This window comes from Aspergillus aculeatus, assembly GCF_001890905.1.
Source record: "Aspergillus aculeatus ATCC 16872 unplaced genomic scaffold ASPACscaffold_8, whole genome shotgun sequence".
NCBI classification, from domain to species: Eukaryota; Fungi; Ascomycota; class Eurotiomycetes; order Eurotiales; family Aspergillaceae; genus Aspergillus; species Aspergillus aculeatus.
Window position 1 is genome coordinate 86009 of NW_017962983.1, and position 16490 is coordinate 102498.

At 57.3% G+C, this 16490-nt stretch overlaps 8 protein-coding genes across 8 annotated transcripts; 3 read left to right on the top strand and 5 right to left on the bottom strand.

Moving 5' to 3' along the window:
- Positions 1–545: 545 nt before the first annotated feature.
- Positions 546–1606, top strand: ASPACDRAFT_52289 (phytanoyl-CoA dioxygenase family protein; the record flags this gene model as incomplete). Its single annotated transcript, XM_020202594.1, has 2 exons — positions 546–1212; positions 1317–1606. 2 exons carry the CDS (start codon positions 546–548, stop codon positions 1604–1606), a joined length of 957 nt encoding a protein of 318 aa, XP_020055928.1.
- Positions 1607–1817: 211 nt separating this feature from the next.
- ASPACDRAFT_28927 (NAD-dependent succinate-semialdehyde dehydrogenase) lies at positions 1818–3357 on the bottom strand (the record flags this gene model as incomplete). Its single annotated transcript, XM_020199598.1, has 2 exons — positions 1818–1940; positions 1978–3357. The coding sequence occupies 2 exons, from the start codon at positions 3355–3357 to the stop codon at positions 1818–1820; spliced, it is 1503 nt and encodes a 500-aa protein (XP_020055929.1).
- A 314-nt stretch (positions 3358–3671) lies between these two features.
- Positions 3672–5528, bottom strand: ASPACDRAFT_1856184 (Zn(II)2Cys6 transcription factor). The gene is made up of 4 exons (XM_020197471.1): positions 5313–5528; positions 5100–5259; positions 4319–5047; positions 3672–4248 (listed from the first exon to the last, which is right to left on the bottom strand). The coding sequence occupies exons 1-4, from the start codon at positions 5350–5352 to the stop codon at positions 3756–3758; spliced, it is 1422 nt and encodes a 473-aa protein (XP_020055930.1). The 5' UTR covers positions 5353–5528; the 3' UTR covers positions 3672–3755.
- A 779-nt stretch (positions 5529–6307) lies between these two features.
- Positions 6308–8264, bottom strand: ASPACDRAFT_1888291 (sugar porter family MFS transporter; the record flags this gene model as incomplete). The annotated part of the gene is made up of 2 exons (XM_020198476.1): positions 6308–7921; positions 8019–8264. 2 exons carry the CDS (start codon positions 8262–8264, stop codon positions 6503–6505), a joined length of 1665 nt encoding a protein of 554 aa, XP_020055931.1. The 3' UTR covers positions 6308–6502.
- A 1300-nt stretch (positions 8265–9564) lies between these two features.
- ASPACDRAFT_29242 (uncharacterized protein) lies at positions 9565–10433 on the bottom strand (the record flags this gene model as incomplete). The annotated part of the gene is made up of 2 exons (XM_020199626.1): positions 9565–9666; positions 9723–10433. Coding segments are annotated over 2 exons (813 nt in total), but the record flags the coding sequence as incomplete, so codon positions are not given.
- Positions 10434–10848: 415 nt separating this feature from the next.
- ASPACDRAFT_43213 (uncharacterized protein) lies at positions 10849–11940 on the top strand (the record flags this gene model as incomplete). The annotated part of the gene is made up of 3 exons (XM_020201216.1): positions 10849–10909; positions 10972–11683; positions 11772–11940. The coding sequence occupies 3 exons, from the start codon at positions 10849–10851 to the stop codon at positions 11938–11940; spliced, it is 942 nt and encodes a 313-aa protein (XP_020055933.1).
- An 818-nt stretch (positions 11941–12758) lies between these two features.
- On the top strand, positions 12759–14270 carry ASPACDRAFT_29190 (UbiD family decarboxylase; the record flags this gene model as incomplete). The annotated part of the gene is made up of 1 exon (XM_020199621.1): positions 12759–14270. One exon carries the CDS (start codon positions 12759–12761, stop codon positions 14268–14270), a length of 1512 nt encoding a protein of 503 aa, XP_020055934.1.
- Positions 14271–14619: 349 nt separating this feature from the next.
- Positions 14620–15937, bottom strand: ASPACDRAFT_1869495 (polysaccharide lyase family 1 protein; the record flags this gene model as incomplete). Its single annotated transcript, XM_020197932.1, has 3 exons — positions 15771–15937; positions 15280–15697; positions 14620–15225 (listed from the first exon to the last, which is right to left on the bottom strand). Exons 1-3 carry the CDS (start codon positions 15914–15916, stop codon positions 14620–14622), a joined length of 1170 nt encoding a protein of 389 aa, XP_020055935.1. The 5' UTR covers positions 15917–15937.
- Positions 15938–16490: the final 553 nt, after the last annotated feature.

Genomic DNA, 16490 nt, shown 5'->3' on the forward strand with positions numbered 1-16490 from the left:
GCAATACAGTGGCATGCCTTATCAGACTTGAAAAGCGGTCGGAGTTGCACTCGACTTGTTCCGTCGAATGCATTGCCGGTTATGAAATGGCCACGAAGAGTCTGTCTAAGGACTACTTGAAGTGAACCGCTGCGACCGAGGAAGAAGTATATGTGTGAGGCACCCTTGCAGACCACTGGGGGCAAGAATGAGATTCCGAGGTATTACAACCATGAGGGCGATATGACGCTGATAGACTGACTGACTAGGCCAAAAGGGGTAATTCGAATGAGAGCCCCCCTCTCAGATAACATTTCCCCATACAATAAGGAAAGCTCCTTTCCTTCTACAACTGTGTTACAACACCCTTTCATGCGTAGGGCAAGTCATCCCATCAGCCTGATAAGAGACAATCGCATGCAGGTGTCATCTGACATCACAAGCGCATTTAAAAGCCACTCCACGAGCCTATCCACCAGTCCGCACCACCAGCATCTACCCCATAATTCTATCTAGATCCAGAGCCCAAAAACATACATAACGTACACCCACATTACAAATCCACCATGACTCGTCCCCCCCTCCCAGTCCCACCCCCCATCGACCCCTCCTACACCCCCACCACTAGCATAACCACCCTCCCAGCCACCAGCCCGATCGAATCCATCCTCGCCGTCCTCGAGCGCGACGGCGGCCTCATCCTCCGCGACCTCGTCGCCCCCTCCGAACTGGAAGCCATCGCTGCCGAGACCGCGCCCTGGAGCACCCCGCGGCGTCACCTGGACCCCACCGCGCAGGGCGACGCCTTCTACACCATCCCGCCCCAAACCACGCTCATCCCAGGCCTAGTAGGCAAATCCGCCACCGCAGCGCGCATCTGCGAGCATCCCGTCCTCGACGCCCTGCGCGAGCATATCCTCGTCGACGAGTTCACCGTCACTCGCGAGGGATACATCGAGCCCAACCGCATCGACCCCCTACTGAGCATGAGCGCCTCGATGAACATCGGCTACGGGGCACCGCGCCAGCTACTCCACCGCGACGACAACGTGCACGGGGTGAAGCACCAGGTGCCGCCCGGAGGGGAGTGGTCGCTCCAGAATGCCAGCCAGTTCGGGTGTCTCGTGGCCGGGTGCGAGGTGACGCGGGCGAAGGGGGCGACCATGTTCGTGCCGGGCAGTCATAAGTGGGGGGATGGCCGGCCGGCCATGCCCGACGAGGTGTGTTTTGCTGGTAGGTCTGCCCTTTCCCTGGATCAGCTCATCTAAGCTCTTCAAATGAGAGGGAACACTAGACCCAAGACTAGCTGACCGAAGCCGCCATGGTGATGGACGTAGAAATGTCCCCCGGCTCCGCTTTGATCTTCCTCGGATCCGCGTACCACGGCGGCGGTCATAATTCCGTGCCTGACTCGGTGCGGACCATGCACAGCTTCTTCTTCGTCCGGGGCACGTACCGCACCGAGGAGAATCAGTTCCTGGCGATCTCGCGCAGCAAGGTGCTGGGGATGAGCCCGAAGATGTTGCAGCTGCTGGGGTATACGAAGCCGAGCACCTCGTTGGGCATTGCGGATAATATCAGCCCGCATGAGGACGTGAAGGGGATTTGGGAGAGGGTGTGTCAGTAGGGTGGGATTCAAATATTGGATGGGTTTTTGGTTTAGTAAACAGTATGGGTTGGATGTTGGCTGTGAATAAGAGGATCGGACTGCCAATGAGACTCTTTTTTTCTGGGATTAGACAAGACTAATTGTTCAACTACTGATTCAATTCGAGTCGAGTCTATATAACTGGTAAAATCATTACATGCGTTAAACGTATATCCAAAAGCCAGAAACTCTACAGGTGAGAGGTATTGATCCCCCCCGTGACAATCATCTTGATAGTGAGATAGTCGTCCAAGCCGTACTTGCTTCCCTCGCGGCCCATGCCCGAGTGCTTCACACCCCCAAACCTGCAGAACTATTAGCGTCAACACAGTCACGAACAAGCGGAGAACATACGGCGCCGGCGCATCGGAGATCACCCCCGTATTGAGCGCCACCATCCCCGTCTGCAACCCCTCCGACACGCGGTAAGATCTGGCCAAGTCGGTGGTCATGACATACGACGCCAGCCCGACCTCGGCCTTGTTGGCTCTCTGAAGCACCTCCTCCTCCGTCTTGAACCTGATCAGCGCCGCCAGCGGGCCAAAGGTCTCCTCTGCCGTGACGCGCATGGAGTCATCCACATCGCCCAGGATGGTCAACTCATGGAAATTGCGTCCCAACGCCGGGAGCGCATTGCCCCCGAGCAGCACGGTGGCCTTCTTCCCCACCGCATCCTGGATATGCTCGGCCGTCTTGCCCCAGCCGTTAGTCAAGGGGCCATGCGTCGCCTGCGCATCCTCCAACCCATTCCCCACCCGGAACTTGCGCACCTCCTCCACCAACCGCTGAGAGAAACGGTCGTAGATCCCCTCCTGCACGTAGATGCGATTCGCACAGACGCACGTCTGGCCCGTGACCTTGAACTTACTAGCGATGGCGGCCGTGACCGCGACCTCGACATCGGCATCATCAAACACGATGAACGGGGCATTGCCGCCCAGCTCCAGACTCAACTTCTTGAGCGTGTCGCTGCTCTGCCGCATGAGCAGCTTCCCGACGCGCGTCGACCCCGTGAACGAGATCTTCTTAACCACCTCGCTCTCGCACAGCGCCAACCCGAGCTGGGGAGTATTCTCCAGCGCCGTGACGACATTCAACACCCCCTTCGGCACACCCGCCCGCTCCGCCAACACGGCCAGCGCATTCGACGCAAACGGCGTGAGCCCATCCGACTTGAGCACAACGGTACACCCAGCCGCCAGCGCGGCCGCGATCTTGCGCGCCCCCATGGCCAGCGGGAAGTTCCAGGGCACGATGAGCCCGCACACGCCGACGGGCTCCTTGAGCACCTGCACGCGGCTGGCCGGGTTGCTGTGGGGGATCACGTCGCCGTAGATGCGCGCGGCCTCCTCGCCGAACCACTCGAAGAAGCTGGCCGCGAAGAGCACCTCGCCCTCCGCGTCGCCCCGGACCTTGCCGTTCTCCGCCGTGATGATCCGCCCGATATCCCGCTGGTTCGCGACTAGTAAGTCGTACAGCTTGCGCAGGATGCGGCCGCGTTGGCGGCCGGATTGGCTGCGCCAGGCGGGGAAGGCGGTGGCCGCGGCGGCGATGGCGGTCTGGATGTCTTCGACGGTGGATTCGGGACAGCTGCCTAGGGTGGTCTCGTCGGCTGGGTTGGTGATGGAGAAGGTTTGGCCGGATTGGCTGGGAACCCAGGCGCCGTTGATGTAGGATTTGTCGACGAAGAGGGTCGGGTCTTGGAGGGTGGAGGCGAAGGTTGATGACATTTTGGTGGTGGTGATGGTGGTGGTGGTGGTGGTGGTGGGTTTTGTTGTAGGGTCAGAATGCTTTGATGGTTGTAAAGGGAAGGGGCAAGCTGACTTATATGAGGGATGGGACTGTGGGGTAGACGAGGGTCCAAGTATACAGTACAATTCATCATCTACAGTTGACCTTCCTAGTCGAGTCAAGAGAATGAGATACCCTCGGCTGGCGCCGGTCAGCTTTCCGTCCCGATCCCCGACTTCGGCAAGCCTCGGATACAGTTGCCTGTTCGGGGGTGTTTGGAGAGAGCCCTACTCCAGTTCGCCGACTCTAACGGTGAATGGTGTGATGTGTAGTTTTATGGTGGACTGAGCTCTGTTCACTACTTAATTACTATACAAGTACAATTCCCCCTAAATTCCTACGTAACAAAAACCTGCAATTGAGGCAGTTCCGCCGCCCAATTCCTCTCCGCACCCGCCTCCCACACCTGCTGCAGCAGCTCCATCGCTCGAATGATGTTCGCAAACCCATTGCGCCGGAACTGCCGCTCCAGAAATCCCCGGAAGAAGCGCTGGTCCTCCGGATGCCGACACTCCAACCCGATGATGAACGCCGACCACACCAGCACGTGGTCCATCTGCGCCACTTCGGGATACAGCACCAGCAGCTGCTTGAACTGGTCGACCAGGTGCGAGAGTGCGCGCGGCGGACTCGCCGTCCGGGCCAGTGCCCGCTGGAGGTAGATATCGTACGCCTGCTGCCGGAGCTCGGCGATGTGGTCCAGGGCCAGCGCGTGGCGCGGGTGCAAGGTGCGGTAGTAGCGGAGGCAGTCGAAGCTCTGCGCCCCGTGCGACAGGATCGCGCCGATGCCGGAGTCGAGGCTGATCAGCGGGCTTGCATTGACGCGCATTCTATTTTAGACTCGTATAAGTATCTTGCACCCAACGACGGGGGGGGATGTGTGCCTGGGCTACGACTCACTTGCGTATCTCCCGCAGGAGAAAAGCAGACACCTCGCCCCCGTCAAGCCCCCCATCGCCCCCTACCGCATCGATCGCCGATTGCAGCATCCGAAACAGGATCGGAAAGTCCGAGCCGCCCGTGACCATCACGGCCAGCAGGAGGATGAGGATGGTCAGGATGACGGATTTCCTGGTCGCCATGTCGCAGGCGCCCAGATCGCTGCGGCGCTGCAGCCCCCGGATGACTTGCGTGTAGAGCCTGCGGGGGTCGGCACAGCCGGGACTGCTGCCGACCGTGCCCAGGAGGTGGAGGGAGGCGACAGCCAGGACGGAGTTGAGGACCAGCTCGTCGGTGTGGGCGATGGGGAGGATGGTGCCGCGCCAGCCGTTGTGCTGGTCGTCGATGACCACCATCTGCGGGGCGATCTGTTCGGAGACTTTGACCGTCAGTGGTCGGATGACCAAGGTTAGGTTCGACGGGTGCTTACAGTATGTGAGGAGGTATGACTTCCATGCTTCAAGCTCGGCTAACGGAGGCTTGACTATGGAGATCGAGCCGAAGGGGGAGACGGCGGGTTCTGGTGATCGATCGCTGTCCGAGGTCTGGGGCAATGGCAAGGACAGGGCAGGGAGCTCGTCAGGAGACGATGGGGTGTTTGTGCACTCGTTGGGGAACAGGATATTGAGGATCTCCTCTGGTGTATCGAAGAGACAGTCCGACCCGATTTTGCCTTTGCTACAACTCGACCTTCTGTCTCATCAGCATCCATCGGTGTGCGCTGACTTGACCGCAGACGTACGGTGGTAGGATGTGTTTTCGGGGACCTCTTCTTTTGCTTGCATCACGGAACCTGAATCGCATTCCCAGCCCGCTACAGCTGATGCCCTTGGCAGTACATTTCCCACAGGCAGGCTCTTTTCTATCGCAGTGGATGCGGCGCTGGGAACACTCGTAGCATCCTGTCTGATCATCAGCCTCGGCAGTGGCGCTGCATGCTGATGACGAAACGTACCTTTGATCTTGGGGATATAGGGTCTGTTTCGCAGAGGCATGATGTTGATTGTCTCGCACTGACTGGGTTTACAGAAAGAAATGACATCTGGAGTGCAATAAAGAACCAACTTGCAGTCAGTGCAGTGCAGTGACTGCGATAACCTGCCAGATCCAGCCGGCGATCCTTATCTTCCCCGCATTTGCTCTTATCGGGCGCTAGTCCCAAGATGGCAAGAAAAATGAGAACCCGAGAGGCGAACGATGATTGGCCTCGGCTCGTCGGCTGTCCGGCTACTCCATCCGATCGCTATCTGCACATGCACATACACATACACATATACTGTGTAATATGATATCATCATTGATAGCCCAACAGACACTTCGCTCGATTGATTGCGGACTCGGGTTTCGGACATGAATCCTGAGGTGACTGGCTACGTCATCAAGATCGGTTTCGGTCCGGTGAAGTTTGACCCTGGTCCGAGTTGCATCCACAGGTTTTGTGCATTGCGCGATGGAACGAGGACAGAAGTGGTGATGGTGAATAATACGAAATGATAAGCTAGACAAGTCCGACCAACCAGAGCTTGACTGGTTGCATCTGGATGCCGCGATACTTCCACTGGGACACAATCCATGCAATCATCTCGCGATACCATCAATGCGATATGCTCGTTGATACTGCCTGGATGGCTCTTTCTGGTAGGTTCGTTTGAAGCCCGGGTGACCGCGTCTTTTTGTCCTGAAATGGACTGCTGGAAATGGGATGATTAAGACTGAAACTATTTCCAAAACCCCAACAATGGCTGTGGGGAGGGTTCTACGATAGGTTCTCATTATCGACTTCATGATACATGACAAGGTCTGTGATAGATACCGCACACAATCCATGATTGTGTTCAAACATTGATGTAAATACCAAGGAGAAGAAAATGGAAAATATAGTAACAGTGATCTAGGGAGTATGTCCCGACTTGAACACAGCGAGAGCCTCAGGCAAGGGAGGGACCGATATCAAGTTGGCTGATAGGCTTTCAATACTTGTCGCGCAAGCCCTAAGATGACCCCATAACTATACGGTCTCACTCAAGTTCCACATCGATCAACACTCCAAATACAAACACACCCCTCCTTCCACGCACCCCCAACATCTTCCACTGCCACCTAAACAAACCCAATCCCCCCACCTACACCCCTTTGTCACTCTACCTACCTCCCGATCGATCTCCCATCCACCCTCTCCACCACCGTCTCCTCATGCTCGGAATAAGCATCCTTCTCCAAATCCTTTCCCCCCGCCTCCCCTTCCCGGCCTGATAACTCCTGCTGCAGCGGGACCGGCTCAAACCCAACCTTGTACCAGGGCAGCGCCATCAACGCTCCTGTACTCTCCATACTGCGACCCTTGCACTCCGGGAAGGCGAAGAAGACCCAGAGGGTACCGCAAAAGGTGCAGACAGCGAACAGCGCGAACGGACCCCACGGGTGCATGGCGATGGTCATATTCGGGAAACCGCGAGTGATACCAAAGTTCAATAGGTTCTGGTAGGTAAATGCCAGAGTAATGACGGTACCGCGCATGCTGGTCGGGCAGATCTCCGAGGCAGTGAGGGAGAACGCGGGCGCCCAGCCAAAGCCGTAGCCGACGGCGAAGACACACAGGGCGACGACGGCAATGATGGCTGCTGCGCTGGGGCTGCTGTTTGTGGCCGAGAGGTCGGCTTTGCCCAGGTAGGCGGCGATGTAGATCAGGCAGACGAGGTTGATGGTAGAGCCGGCGAGGAGGAGGGGCCGGCGGCCGAAGCGCTCGGTGAGGAAGAAGGCGTATAGAAATACAGACAGGAACTTGATGGTGCCATACACTGCGGTGAAGAGGAGGACTTTCGAGGAGTTGAAGCCAATCGAGTCCAGGATAGTCGGAGCGTAGTAGGTGATGCTATTGCCGCCAGACATGATGAAGAAGGTCTGAACGAAGAGGACCAGCACCAGGACCTTGCGGAAGGTCGGGTCGGAGGCGAACTGCCGGCAGGACTGTTGAATGGACTTCCAGGGTGACTGGCCGGTGGTGGGAGCGTCCTCGCTGTGGTCGACTTTGTTGCGTAGCTCGGTGTACTCGCGGGCGAAATAGGGGTTGCGCTCGTCGAGTCCGCCACGCAGGCGGATGAGGTTGCGGCGTGCGGCGGCGACCTGGCCGCGCATCATGAGGAACCGGGGGCTTTCGGGACAAAAGGGGTAGCCCGCCAACAGGAAGGTTGATGGGATGAGCTGCAGGATCATTGGGATCCGCCATTGCCATTCGGATCCCGCGGGGATGACCATCGTGACGGCGTAGTTGATCCAATACGCCCCGGCAACGCCGGACATAATCCCTGCGTTGTAGAAGGTGGACATCATGCCACGGAGCTCAGTGGGCGCCACTTCGGAGATGTACACAGGGCCTGCTGAGTAGGCAATTCCTGACCCCAGGCCAGAGATGGTGCGGCCTACCATGAGTTCGACCAGAGAACCAAAGTTGACCGCCATGAGCAGCGCACCGATGGTGTATGTAATCGCAGCCAACAAAATCACCGGTCTGCGGCCACGACGTTCCATGATCGGGCCGGAGAGGAGGATGCCTGCGGTTTGGCCCTGTGAATCGGTTAGTTGATCAGGAAGATGCCCGTGGGCGCTCTATGTGCTCTCTAGGAAGATAGAAAGGACACGAAAGCCAGTCAAAGCGACTTACCAGCAGCATTGAGGAGGTGACCCAGCCCTTGTAGTTGGTGACAGTCCCCGAAGAAAGCGAGTCCCAGCCGTACTCATGCTTGAAGGCACTCATCCCCATCACGCCGGAGATGTTAGAAGAGTTGAAGCCGTGAAGGCTACCACAGTAGGAGGCCCAAATGGCAACCAGCCAGATGAATGCCGCTCGGGCTGGTTTGGGGACTTGTTTTAGGGCATCCTTGGAGATGCCTCCACCGGTGGCTCCCATGGAAACACAGATGACAAAGACGATAGAATACAGAAGATAATGGACGATGAGGATGGAGAGAATGAATCCAAGTTTAGAGAGGTCGTTGCTCTGATAGAGAAGATCATTTCTGTCCTGCCGGGCTATAAGAGAGGGCAGGGATGGCTACCCCAGACCTCCAGTCTTGGCAATCTCACCATACGCCTGAACGCTCACTGAATCCCCACATCCAGTTGTGTGTGAAAACTGGGGAAATAGGAAATAGGAGCTCTCCGAGCGGGCGTTTCGTGTCCTGGAGCATTCCGGGGGAGGGATTCTGGGAACGGCTGGTGAGGATTGGTCAGAAATAAACGGAACCTGCTGATTCGCCAACACATACTCGTGAAATAATTCCACTGTGGGGATTTTCAGCCAATCGATGTCGGACGCAAAGCTTGAACTCAGCACAGCCTTTCCAATTCGAGGGTGCGGTAAGCGAGCAGCGGGATTGGCACATATCATATCTCCCCAGGCTCCTGTCCGTGTGGACTGAATGGGCCCATGGTATAATCCGTTATGGTTATTGTTGACATCTGCATCAATCATACAAATCAAAATCGCATTCGTTGATACTTCTGAGTTGAGTCCTCAATCGCAGTGAACTTAGACGTTGACTTTAATTCCCATGATAACCTCACGCTGGCTGGATACATTGTTAGGTCATAGTAAATAAGCAAGAAGCCTTTATAGAAAGAGATTCAGCGCAGGGCACTGCCTCGTAGGATTCAATCTAAGGTTTGTTGAACTCGGAGTCACCGAGTCTCGTACCATAATGCACATTGTAATGATAAACATGTACTGTTCTACCGTTCTACTGTCTCCCACCCCGCAGTGCAGGGGTGAAGGAATCATCCTCTCACGTCGCTCATGACACCCTTTTTAGGTTCATTAAAAAGTAGAAAGCAAGGACCAGACATCATCCGAGTACTTGTATTCCAGTCATAGTATACTAATAATCAGATTGTTTATGTTTAATGCTATTATTCAGAGTCAAAACGACTGCGCGAGGCAGGGTTAGGTTGAAGAGATATGTACTATAATTCTGGTACAGAGCCCGGAGTGCTCCGCATGATACTACCACCTCTTCCTGGTAAATTACTGGTGTTGGAGCTCCACTTCTAGTAGGAGTTGTAAGTTTCCCGACATCTCTTTCGAGCTGACAAGATGAGTGTGTATTGCCCTGAGTCCTCAGCATCATGACGTCCATAGTCAAAATAGTTTCTATTCTATACAATGCCAATTGTCACATTCACGGCCCTCTTTATTCAAGCCCAGCTCAGTTTCAGATTACTTGGTTCCTTGCTGACTGGACCTCCACGCTCTTCCACTTAACCGTTTGCTCGATGACCTTTTCATAGATGGTGAAACTCACCGCACCGGATATCTGTCTGCGTTACTACCACACTCGACACACAAATGGTACCCGGGGAAAGAACCTACACTCAACCGAGCCAGACGAGGCGTCGTCCCCCGCCACAGCGAGGTGATGCCCTCCTGACGGATGACCGACTGCACACAGTCCAGCGTCCCTTTGTAGCGTTCCAAGCCCCCAATCGCCTGCAAACGCGTCTTGATCGCATCGAACGGCATCGTCATGTACACCGTGACCACGCCGGCCAACGCTCCGGCCCCCGCCGTGCTCAGCGACGAGGGCAGCTGCCAGGCGCGGAACTGGCCAAACAGGAAGTTGTAGCTGGTGAACCGTACCATCGCGTTCGCCGACTGCTTCATCGTGACGGGGACGACACCGCGATAGAGCCCCGCGACGCCCTCGGTCGCAGCGATTGTGCGGATGGCATGGATGGCCGAACGATATTGCCGTGCCCCCGCGCGGTCGTCAATGATCTTGGTCTTGAGGGTCTCGCCCGGCGTGACGACGGCGACACTCTCGGCGACGCCGGCGATCATGCCGGCGCCGAGATTGCCGAGAGAGGTCACCTTGCCCTGCGCGTCGACGGGCATATACTTGCGCGCGGTGTCGAAGGCGAAGAATCGCACGCCGGACTTGGAGGCGTTTGAGACGCAGAAGGCCATGCTGCCGGTGTAGAGGTGGCCGAGGCCATGGTGGCGGATGGTGCTGAGCAGGAGGTGCAGCGGGTTGGTCTTTTTGGTCTGTAGTTGTTGGCTGGTCTTGAGATACTCTGTCGGATACTATCGATGGCCAAGTGATTTGCGGTCAGTGAGTATGGCTGTAGGGTTGCGGTTGCGGTTGGGTGTATGGATGCATACCGTGAGAAGACTTTCAAACCCGCCGGCCGCACCACCTGCCACTATCGATTGCCATGGGCTCACTTGCTTCTTTGAAGTCATCTTGTACGCTTGAGTCTATTGTAGCGCCTTGCTCCAGTATTCCACCTGTGTATATCTATATCTTGTGCCCCCGACTCGACGATGCCGATCGCGGAGCCACCCGAGGTGGAGCACTCCGACGCTGCACTTCTCACCCATGACCACCGCAATCGCATTGCTTATCTATAGTATCCAAGTTCATAGACAAAGTTCTTTTCTTACCTTACACAGGTGTATAATATCATTCCAGTGAACAGCTTCAAACCCTCACATCAACATGACCATTCCCGACCTCTTCCCGCATGGTTGCTGGGACACGCACCACCACATCTTCGACCGTAAGCCACTGCCCCCTTGGCCTCAAACCCACAGAATTCCACTGAACACAGAGTAACAACAGCCTCACAATACCCCTACGCCCCGAACCGCCATCTGACCCCCTACCCCGCGACCATCGCCGACTTCCTCTCCTTCAAGCGACGCCTGGGGATCACCCACTCCGTCCTCACACATGGCCTCTCCTACGGTGACGACTGCACCTCGCTGACAGGCTTTACGGCGGAGCTCAACAACGCCAGCGACCAAACCACGACCAAAGCGATCGCGGTTATCGATCCAGCAACCATCACCACCGACGAGCTGCAGCGCATGCACGCCGCTGGCGTGCGGGGCATCCGCGTGAACCTATACAAGTACGAGGCGTTCCACAGCCTCGAGCGCCAGAAGGTGGCGCTGCAGGCGCACGCGCAGGCGCTGGACGCCCACGGCCAGCCGCACTGGATCATGGCGTTCACGCATCCGCACACGGAGTTCTGGCCGGAGCTGAGCGCCTGGCTGGCTGCAGGACACCTACCGGACACGATCCGGCTGGTCACGGATCACTTTGGTCTGCTCAAGTGCGCGAGTATGCTTCCCGTGGAGTCGGGGGGGGATATCACCCGGCAACCCGGGTTCCAGGCGATCATGGAGTTGGTGCGGCAGGGCCGGTTGTTTGTCAAGCTGAGTGCGCCGTATCGGGTGAGTAGTCTGGGTGGCGGGTATGAGGATGTGAAGCCGTTGGTGAGAGCGTATTTCGAAGCGAATCCGCGGCAGTTGGTTTGGGGGAGTGATTGGTATGTACTTCCACCCTTGCTCGGGGACGGTAGATGTTGAGTTATGGGAGTTCTCTTGGTGGAAGAGGATAAGGCTGATAATCGATAGGCCCCATACGCCGCATATGAAGGTTCGTACGCCCGAGGAAGCCCTCAAGCCGACGCCGTATCTGGAGGTGGATGATTTGGCGTGGTTATGGAGTCTGCGGTCGTGGCTGTCGGAGGAGGAGTGGCACTTGTTGATGGTGGAGAATCCACGGAGATTGTTTGATTGGTGAGGTTCTCCCTGGTTCTGATGGGTGCTAGCCTCAGTGGAATTTTTGTATATATCACCATCCAGCTTTCAGACATAGCCTACAGCTAGTCTCTACGCAGCATTGCCGAGTTTGTACTTTGGTGAAAGCCCTCGGATGGCTCCATCAAGGTGTACATAGCCGAACCCGTGACATAAGGAGTCTCAAATTGTCATATACTATGGCGAAACAAGCTTTGCATATGTGCCTTGTACAAATTGTGCTCATTATGTTTTAAGGCTGCTGCAGAAGATGGCCACGAGAGAGGCCCGAGGCTCCGAGTTCCGAGTACCGAGACCCGGCCGAGACAGCCGTTGGAACAATCCCGAATGACGGAATGCCGATAGAAGCTGAGAAGAAAAGTTGCACTGCTGCGTATCTAGACTACCACCAAACTAAGCCCTGCAAGCTCAAGCAGGACAGCTATTGACAATGTCTGCAGACTTCCATCCTCTGTCAGCTTCCCCACCAGATCCGCTCTTGGCCGATCCACCCGAGCATACCATCATGTCTATCCCTAATTGACCCCCATTGGAAGCTACCTTATCCCTTCAAAAATGCAGTCCGAACCTCCGAGCGTCCGTATCCCGACCCGCCAACCTGTTTCAACAATGGGGCAATGAGCCTTCTGATATCGCGTGTTGTCGGAGCTGAAAGTGGCAGATAGGGTCCAGCCTGTTATATAAGGACTGAGCCGCCTCGAGTCCACGGCTTTCTCATCATCACAACCCATCTCACCACCACCTGCATCACTTCCTCTACGATCTACGACAATACACTACCACCCTCACGAACACACAACAATGGCCTCCCAATTCTCTGTGGACCACTCCTTCCGCGCCTTCGTCGAGGCCCTCAAGGCCGACGGCGATCTGGTCGAGATCAACACCGAGGTGGACCCGCACCTCGAAGCCGCCGCCATCACCCGTCTCGTCTGCGAAACCGACGACAAGGCGCCGCTCTTCAACAACCTTAAGGGCATGGGCAAGGACGGGCTCTTCCGCATCCTGGGCGCCCCGGGCTCCCTTCGCAAGTCGAGCAAGGACCGCTACGGCCGCCTGGCCCGCCACCTCGCCCTGCCCCCCACCGCCAGCATGAAGGAGATCCTCGACAAGATGCTCTCAGCCAGCGAGCTGGCCCCCATCGAGCCCACCGTCGTCCCCACCGGCCCCGTCAAGGAGCACTCGCTCGTCGGCGACGAGATCGACCTCACCCAGCTGCCCGTCCCCATGATCCACCAGGCCGACGGCGGCAAGTACATCCAGACCTACGGCATGCACATCGTGCAGTCCCCGGACGGGCAGTGGACCAACTGGTCCATCGCACGCGCTATGGTGCACGACCGGAACCACCTGGTGGGGCTGGTGATCGAGCCGCAGCACATCTGGCAAATCCACCAGATGTGGAAGAAGGAGGGCAAGGACGTGCCGTGGGCGCTGGCGTTCGGCGTGCCGCCGGCGGCGATCATGGCCTCGTCGATGCCGATCCCGGACGGGGTCAGCGAAGCCGGGTACGTGGGTGCGATGACCGGCCGGTCCCTGGAGCTCGTCAAGTGCGACACCAACAACCTATACGTCCCCGCGAACGCGGAGATCGTCTTCGAGGGCACGCTGTCCATCAGCGAGCGCGCCGACGAGGGCCCCTTCGGCGAGATGCACGGCTACGTCTTCCCCGGCGACACCCACCAGTGGCCCGTGTATAAAGTCAACAAGATCACCTACCGCTCCAACCCCATCCTGCCCATGTCCGCCTGCGGCCGCCTCACCGACGAGACCCACACCATGATCGGCGCCCTGGCCGCCGCCGAGATCCGCAAGGTCTGCCAGCAGGCCGGCCTGCCCGTCACCGACGCCTTCTCCCCCTTCGAGTCCCAGGTCACCTGGGTGGCGCTGAAGATCGACACGGCCAAGCTGCGCCAGAGCAAGGTCACCGCCAAGCAGTTCCAGAAGCAGGTCGGCGACGTCGTCTTCAACCACAAGGCCGGCTACACGATCCATCGGCTGGTGCTCGTCGGCGAGGATATCGACGTCTACAACGGCAAGGATGTTATGTGGGCTTTTTCGACACGCTGCCGCCCCAGTGCCGATGAGACCTTCTTCGAGGATGTGCGCGGCTTTCCCCTGGTTCCGTATATGGGCCACGGCACCGGCTCCCCTGTGCAGGGCGGCAAGGTCGTCTCCGACGCCCTGATGCCGTCGGAGTACACCACCGGCGCTGACTGGCAGGCGGCCGATTTCGAGAACTCGTATCCCGCTGAGTTGAAGGAGCGCGTGCGGGCTAAGTGGGAGGAGATGGGCTTCAGCAAGTTGGAGTAGAGTGGTCGATGCTTGGGTTATGGACTATAGATTGTATAGAGTTGGATCTTGTATAGTAAATTGAATGTATAGTTTATTTGATTTCTGGTGTATCGAGTAGGTTAGGGTTCAGACACCGGTAATGTCCCTCAAGTCTCATACAACCCTCCGGGTAAGTGAATTCCGTCACAACGTAAGCCCACTTCCCCGTTTAGATGATTTCGATGCAAACAGATGGTGGAATCTGTGAACATTGAGCAGACAAAAGCCCTCGATTGTATTAAATGTGATTAGGTCTATAGTACAGTACGCTGGTGAGCGTAATGGGGTTTTAGGAGGCTAACTAGGTAGTAGCTAGACCAGTCCCCTCTTACAATCTCCCCACACCCGCGTGAGCAGTCACATTGGCGGGCACCTCGGCAACGCCCACATGGCCGATAAGGTACTGCTTGAACTTGGCGAACTCGGTCAAGACGGTGGCGTCGGTGCGATCGGGCCAGCTGCCGGAGCCACTCGCGCGGTTCCATTCGCAGATATAGCCGAGCTGGCTGGTGCAGCCGCTGGCGGCGGCGACGGTGGAGGTGGTGTACAGCTGGCCGCCCTTGGTCAGCGAGTCCGGGGTCATGGGGGTGGTGACGGCGTCGAAGTAGTTGCCCTCGAGCAGCAGGCGGGTGTTGGTGTCGACGTCGAAGGCGTGGCCGCCAACGTTCTGGAAGTAGTTGTTGACGCCGTGGAAGTAGATGGTCGAGGCGTCGTAGTCGGTGCCCATGTGCGGCGCCCGGCCGGAGACGTCGTGCAGCCAGTTGCCTGCGAAGGTGTAGTAGTCCTCGGCGCCCAGCAGCAGCAGCGTCCAGTAGTGCTTGCCGTTGCATCCCGCCGACCAGCTGGTCTTGCCGTCGAACTCGTTGTTCGAGATGGTGACGTGGCCTGCCTTGTTCCAGCCGCTGACGATCATTTGGCGGCCGATGAGGGAGAACTGCAGCGCATGAGTGAGGGACTATGGCAAGGACATTCAGAAGTGAAGGGCTACCTTGTTATGGTCGATCCAGACCTTATCCGCCCCGTCGAGGGTGAGGGCATCCCCACCCCAGACGTACTCGGGGTTGAGGTCGGTGATGTGGATGTTCTGGATGATCACGTTGGATTTGCCCCCGCGCACGCGCAAGCCCTTGCCCTTCAGCACGCCCTTGCTGCCCACCCCGACAATGCTCTTGTTGCTGCCCACGTCCAGCGGGGACTTGGCGGCATTGTCGTAGGTGCAGCTGATCCAGGTGCCGTCGTCGCAGTGGTCCTGGATCCAGGCCTGGCCCTTGGAGGTGCCGCCGGGGCAGGTGGTCGTCTTGGTGCTGCAGCATTTGCCGGTGGTCGTGCCCTCGGTGCCGGTGAAGTCCCATTCGCGGTCGATCATGATGGTGCGCGCCACGTCGTCGGTGATCCACTGTTTGAGTCTGACGAGTATCAGCATTTCATCGTGAGATTCCCTTCTTGGGGAGTTCGGTACGCATGTACGAGGAGACTCACTGGGCAAGACTGGAAGGCGTGGCAGCGGCCGCGCTGCCGCCACCGGTGGTGCCCGAGGCAAAGCCAAAGGCCTTGCCGGTGACGCCGGCGGCGTCGACCTGGCCCAGCAGGAGAGCAGCCAGAACGGCGGAGATGGTGGTGCGCATGATGATTGACGTGCGATGGAGGTTGAGAGTGATGGTGTTGTGCTGTCGAAGTTCATGCAGCCGCCTTGAGCCGAATTTATACTGGTGGTCTACCTCCCTGTCAATCTACCTCTCCGTGTCGCATTGGGCGGTTGCAGACCCCATTACCGTTGCCAAGACTTGGCACGTCGCAGCTTGACACCGGATGAGCTATAAAAAAAGGTGCTTCTGGCGCCGGGCCACTGGTTTGGGGCATGACAGCCAATCCTCTTGCAGGGGTTGATTTGGGGGTCTGAGACTGAGCACATAGGCAAAGACCCTTCCACCACTGGAGACACAGTTCGTCAGAAGACAGGCTAGCTGTGGCTATTGCTATTTCGGTTGCCAAGGATGAGGGTAGGGTTCGGAGAGGAATAAATGCCGATGTGGAGGGCATTCCGGACGGTCCGACAAGGTTAAGGTTGTTTACCTCCGACAGTTGGCGTTGCAGCTGCGACAAAACCCCTGGCTAGCACGGAAAGAGACGCCAAGACTGGAGCTCTCAACGGAGTGAGCACCTGTTCGCGGAATGTGGTGGCCTGCTGCATGTTGGAAG

Coding starts and splice junctions, on each gene's coding strand:
- ASPACDRAFT_1856184 (XM_020197471.1), bottom strand. CDS start 5,352: ATGCCTCTGCGAAACAGACCCTATATCCCCAAGATCAAAG. Junction 5,260..5,312: donor CTATATCCCCAAGATCAAAG/GTACGTTTCGTC, acceptor ATGATCAGACAG/GATGCTACGAGTGTTCCCAG. Junction 4,249..4,318: donor CTCCTGCGGGAGATACGCAA/GTGAGTCGTAGC, acceptor AGTCTAAAATAG/AATGCGCGTCAATGCAAGCC.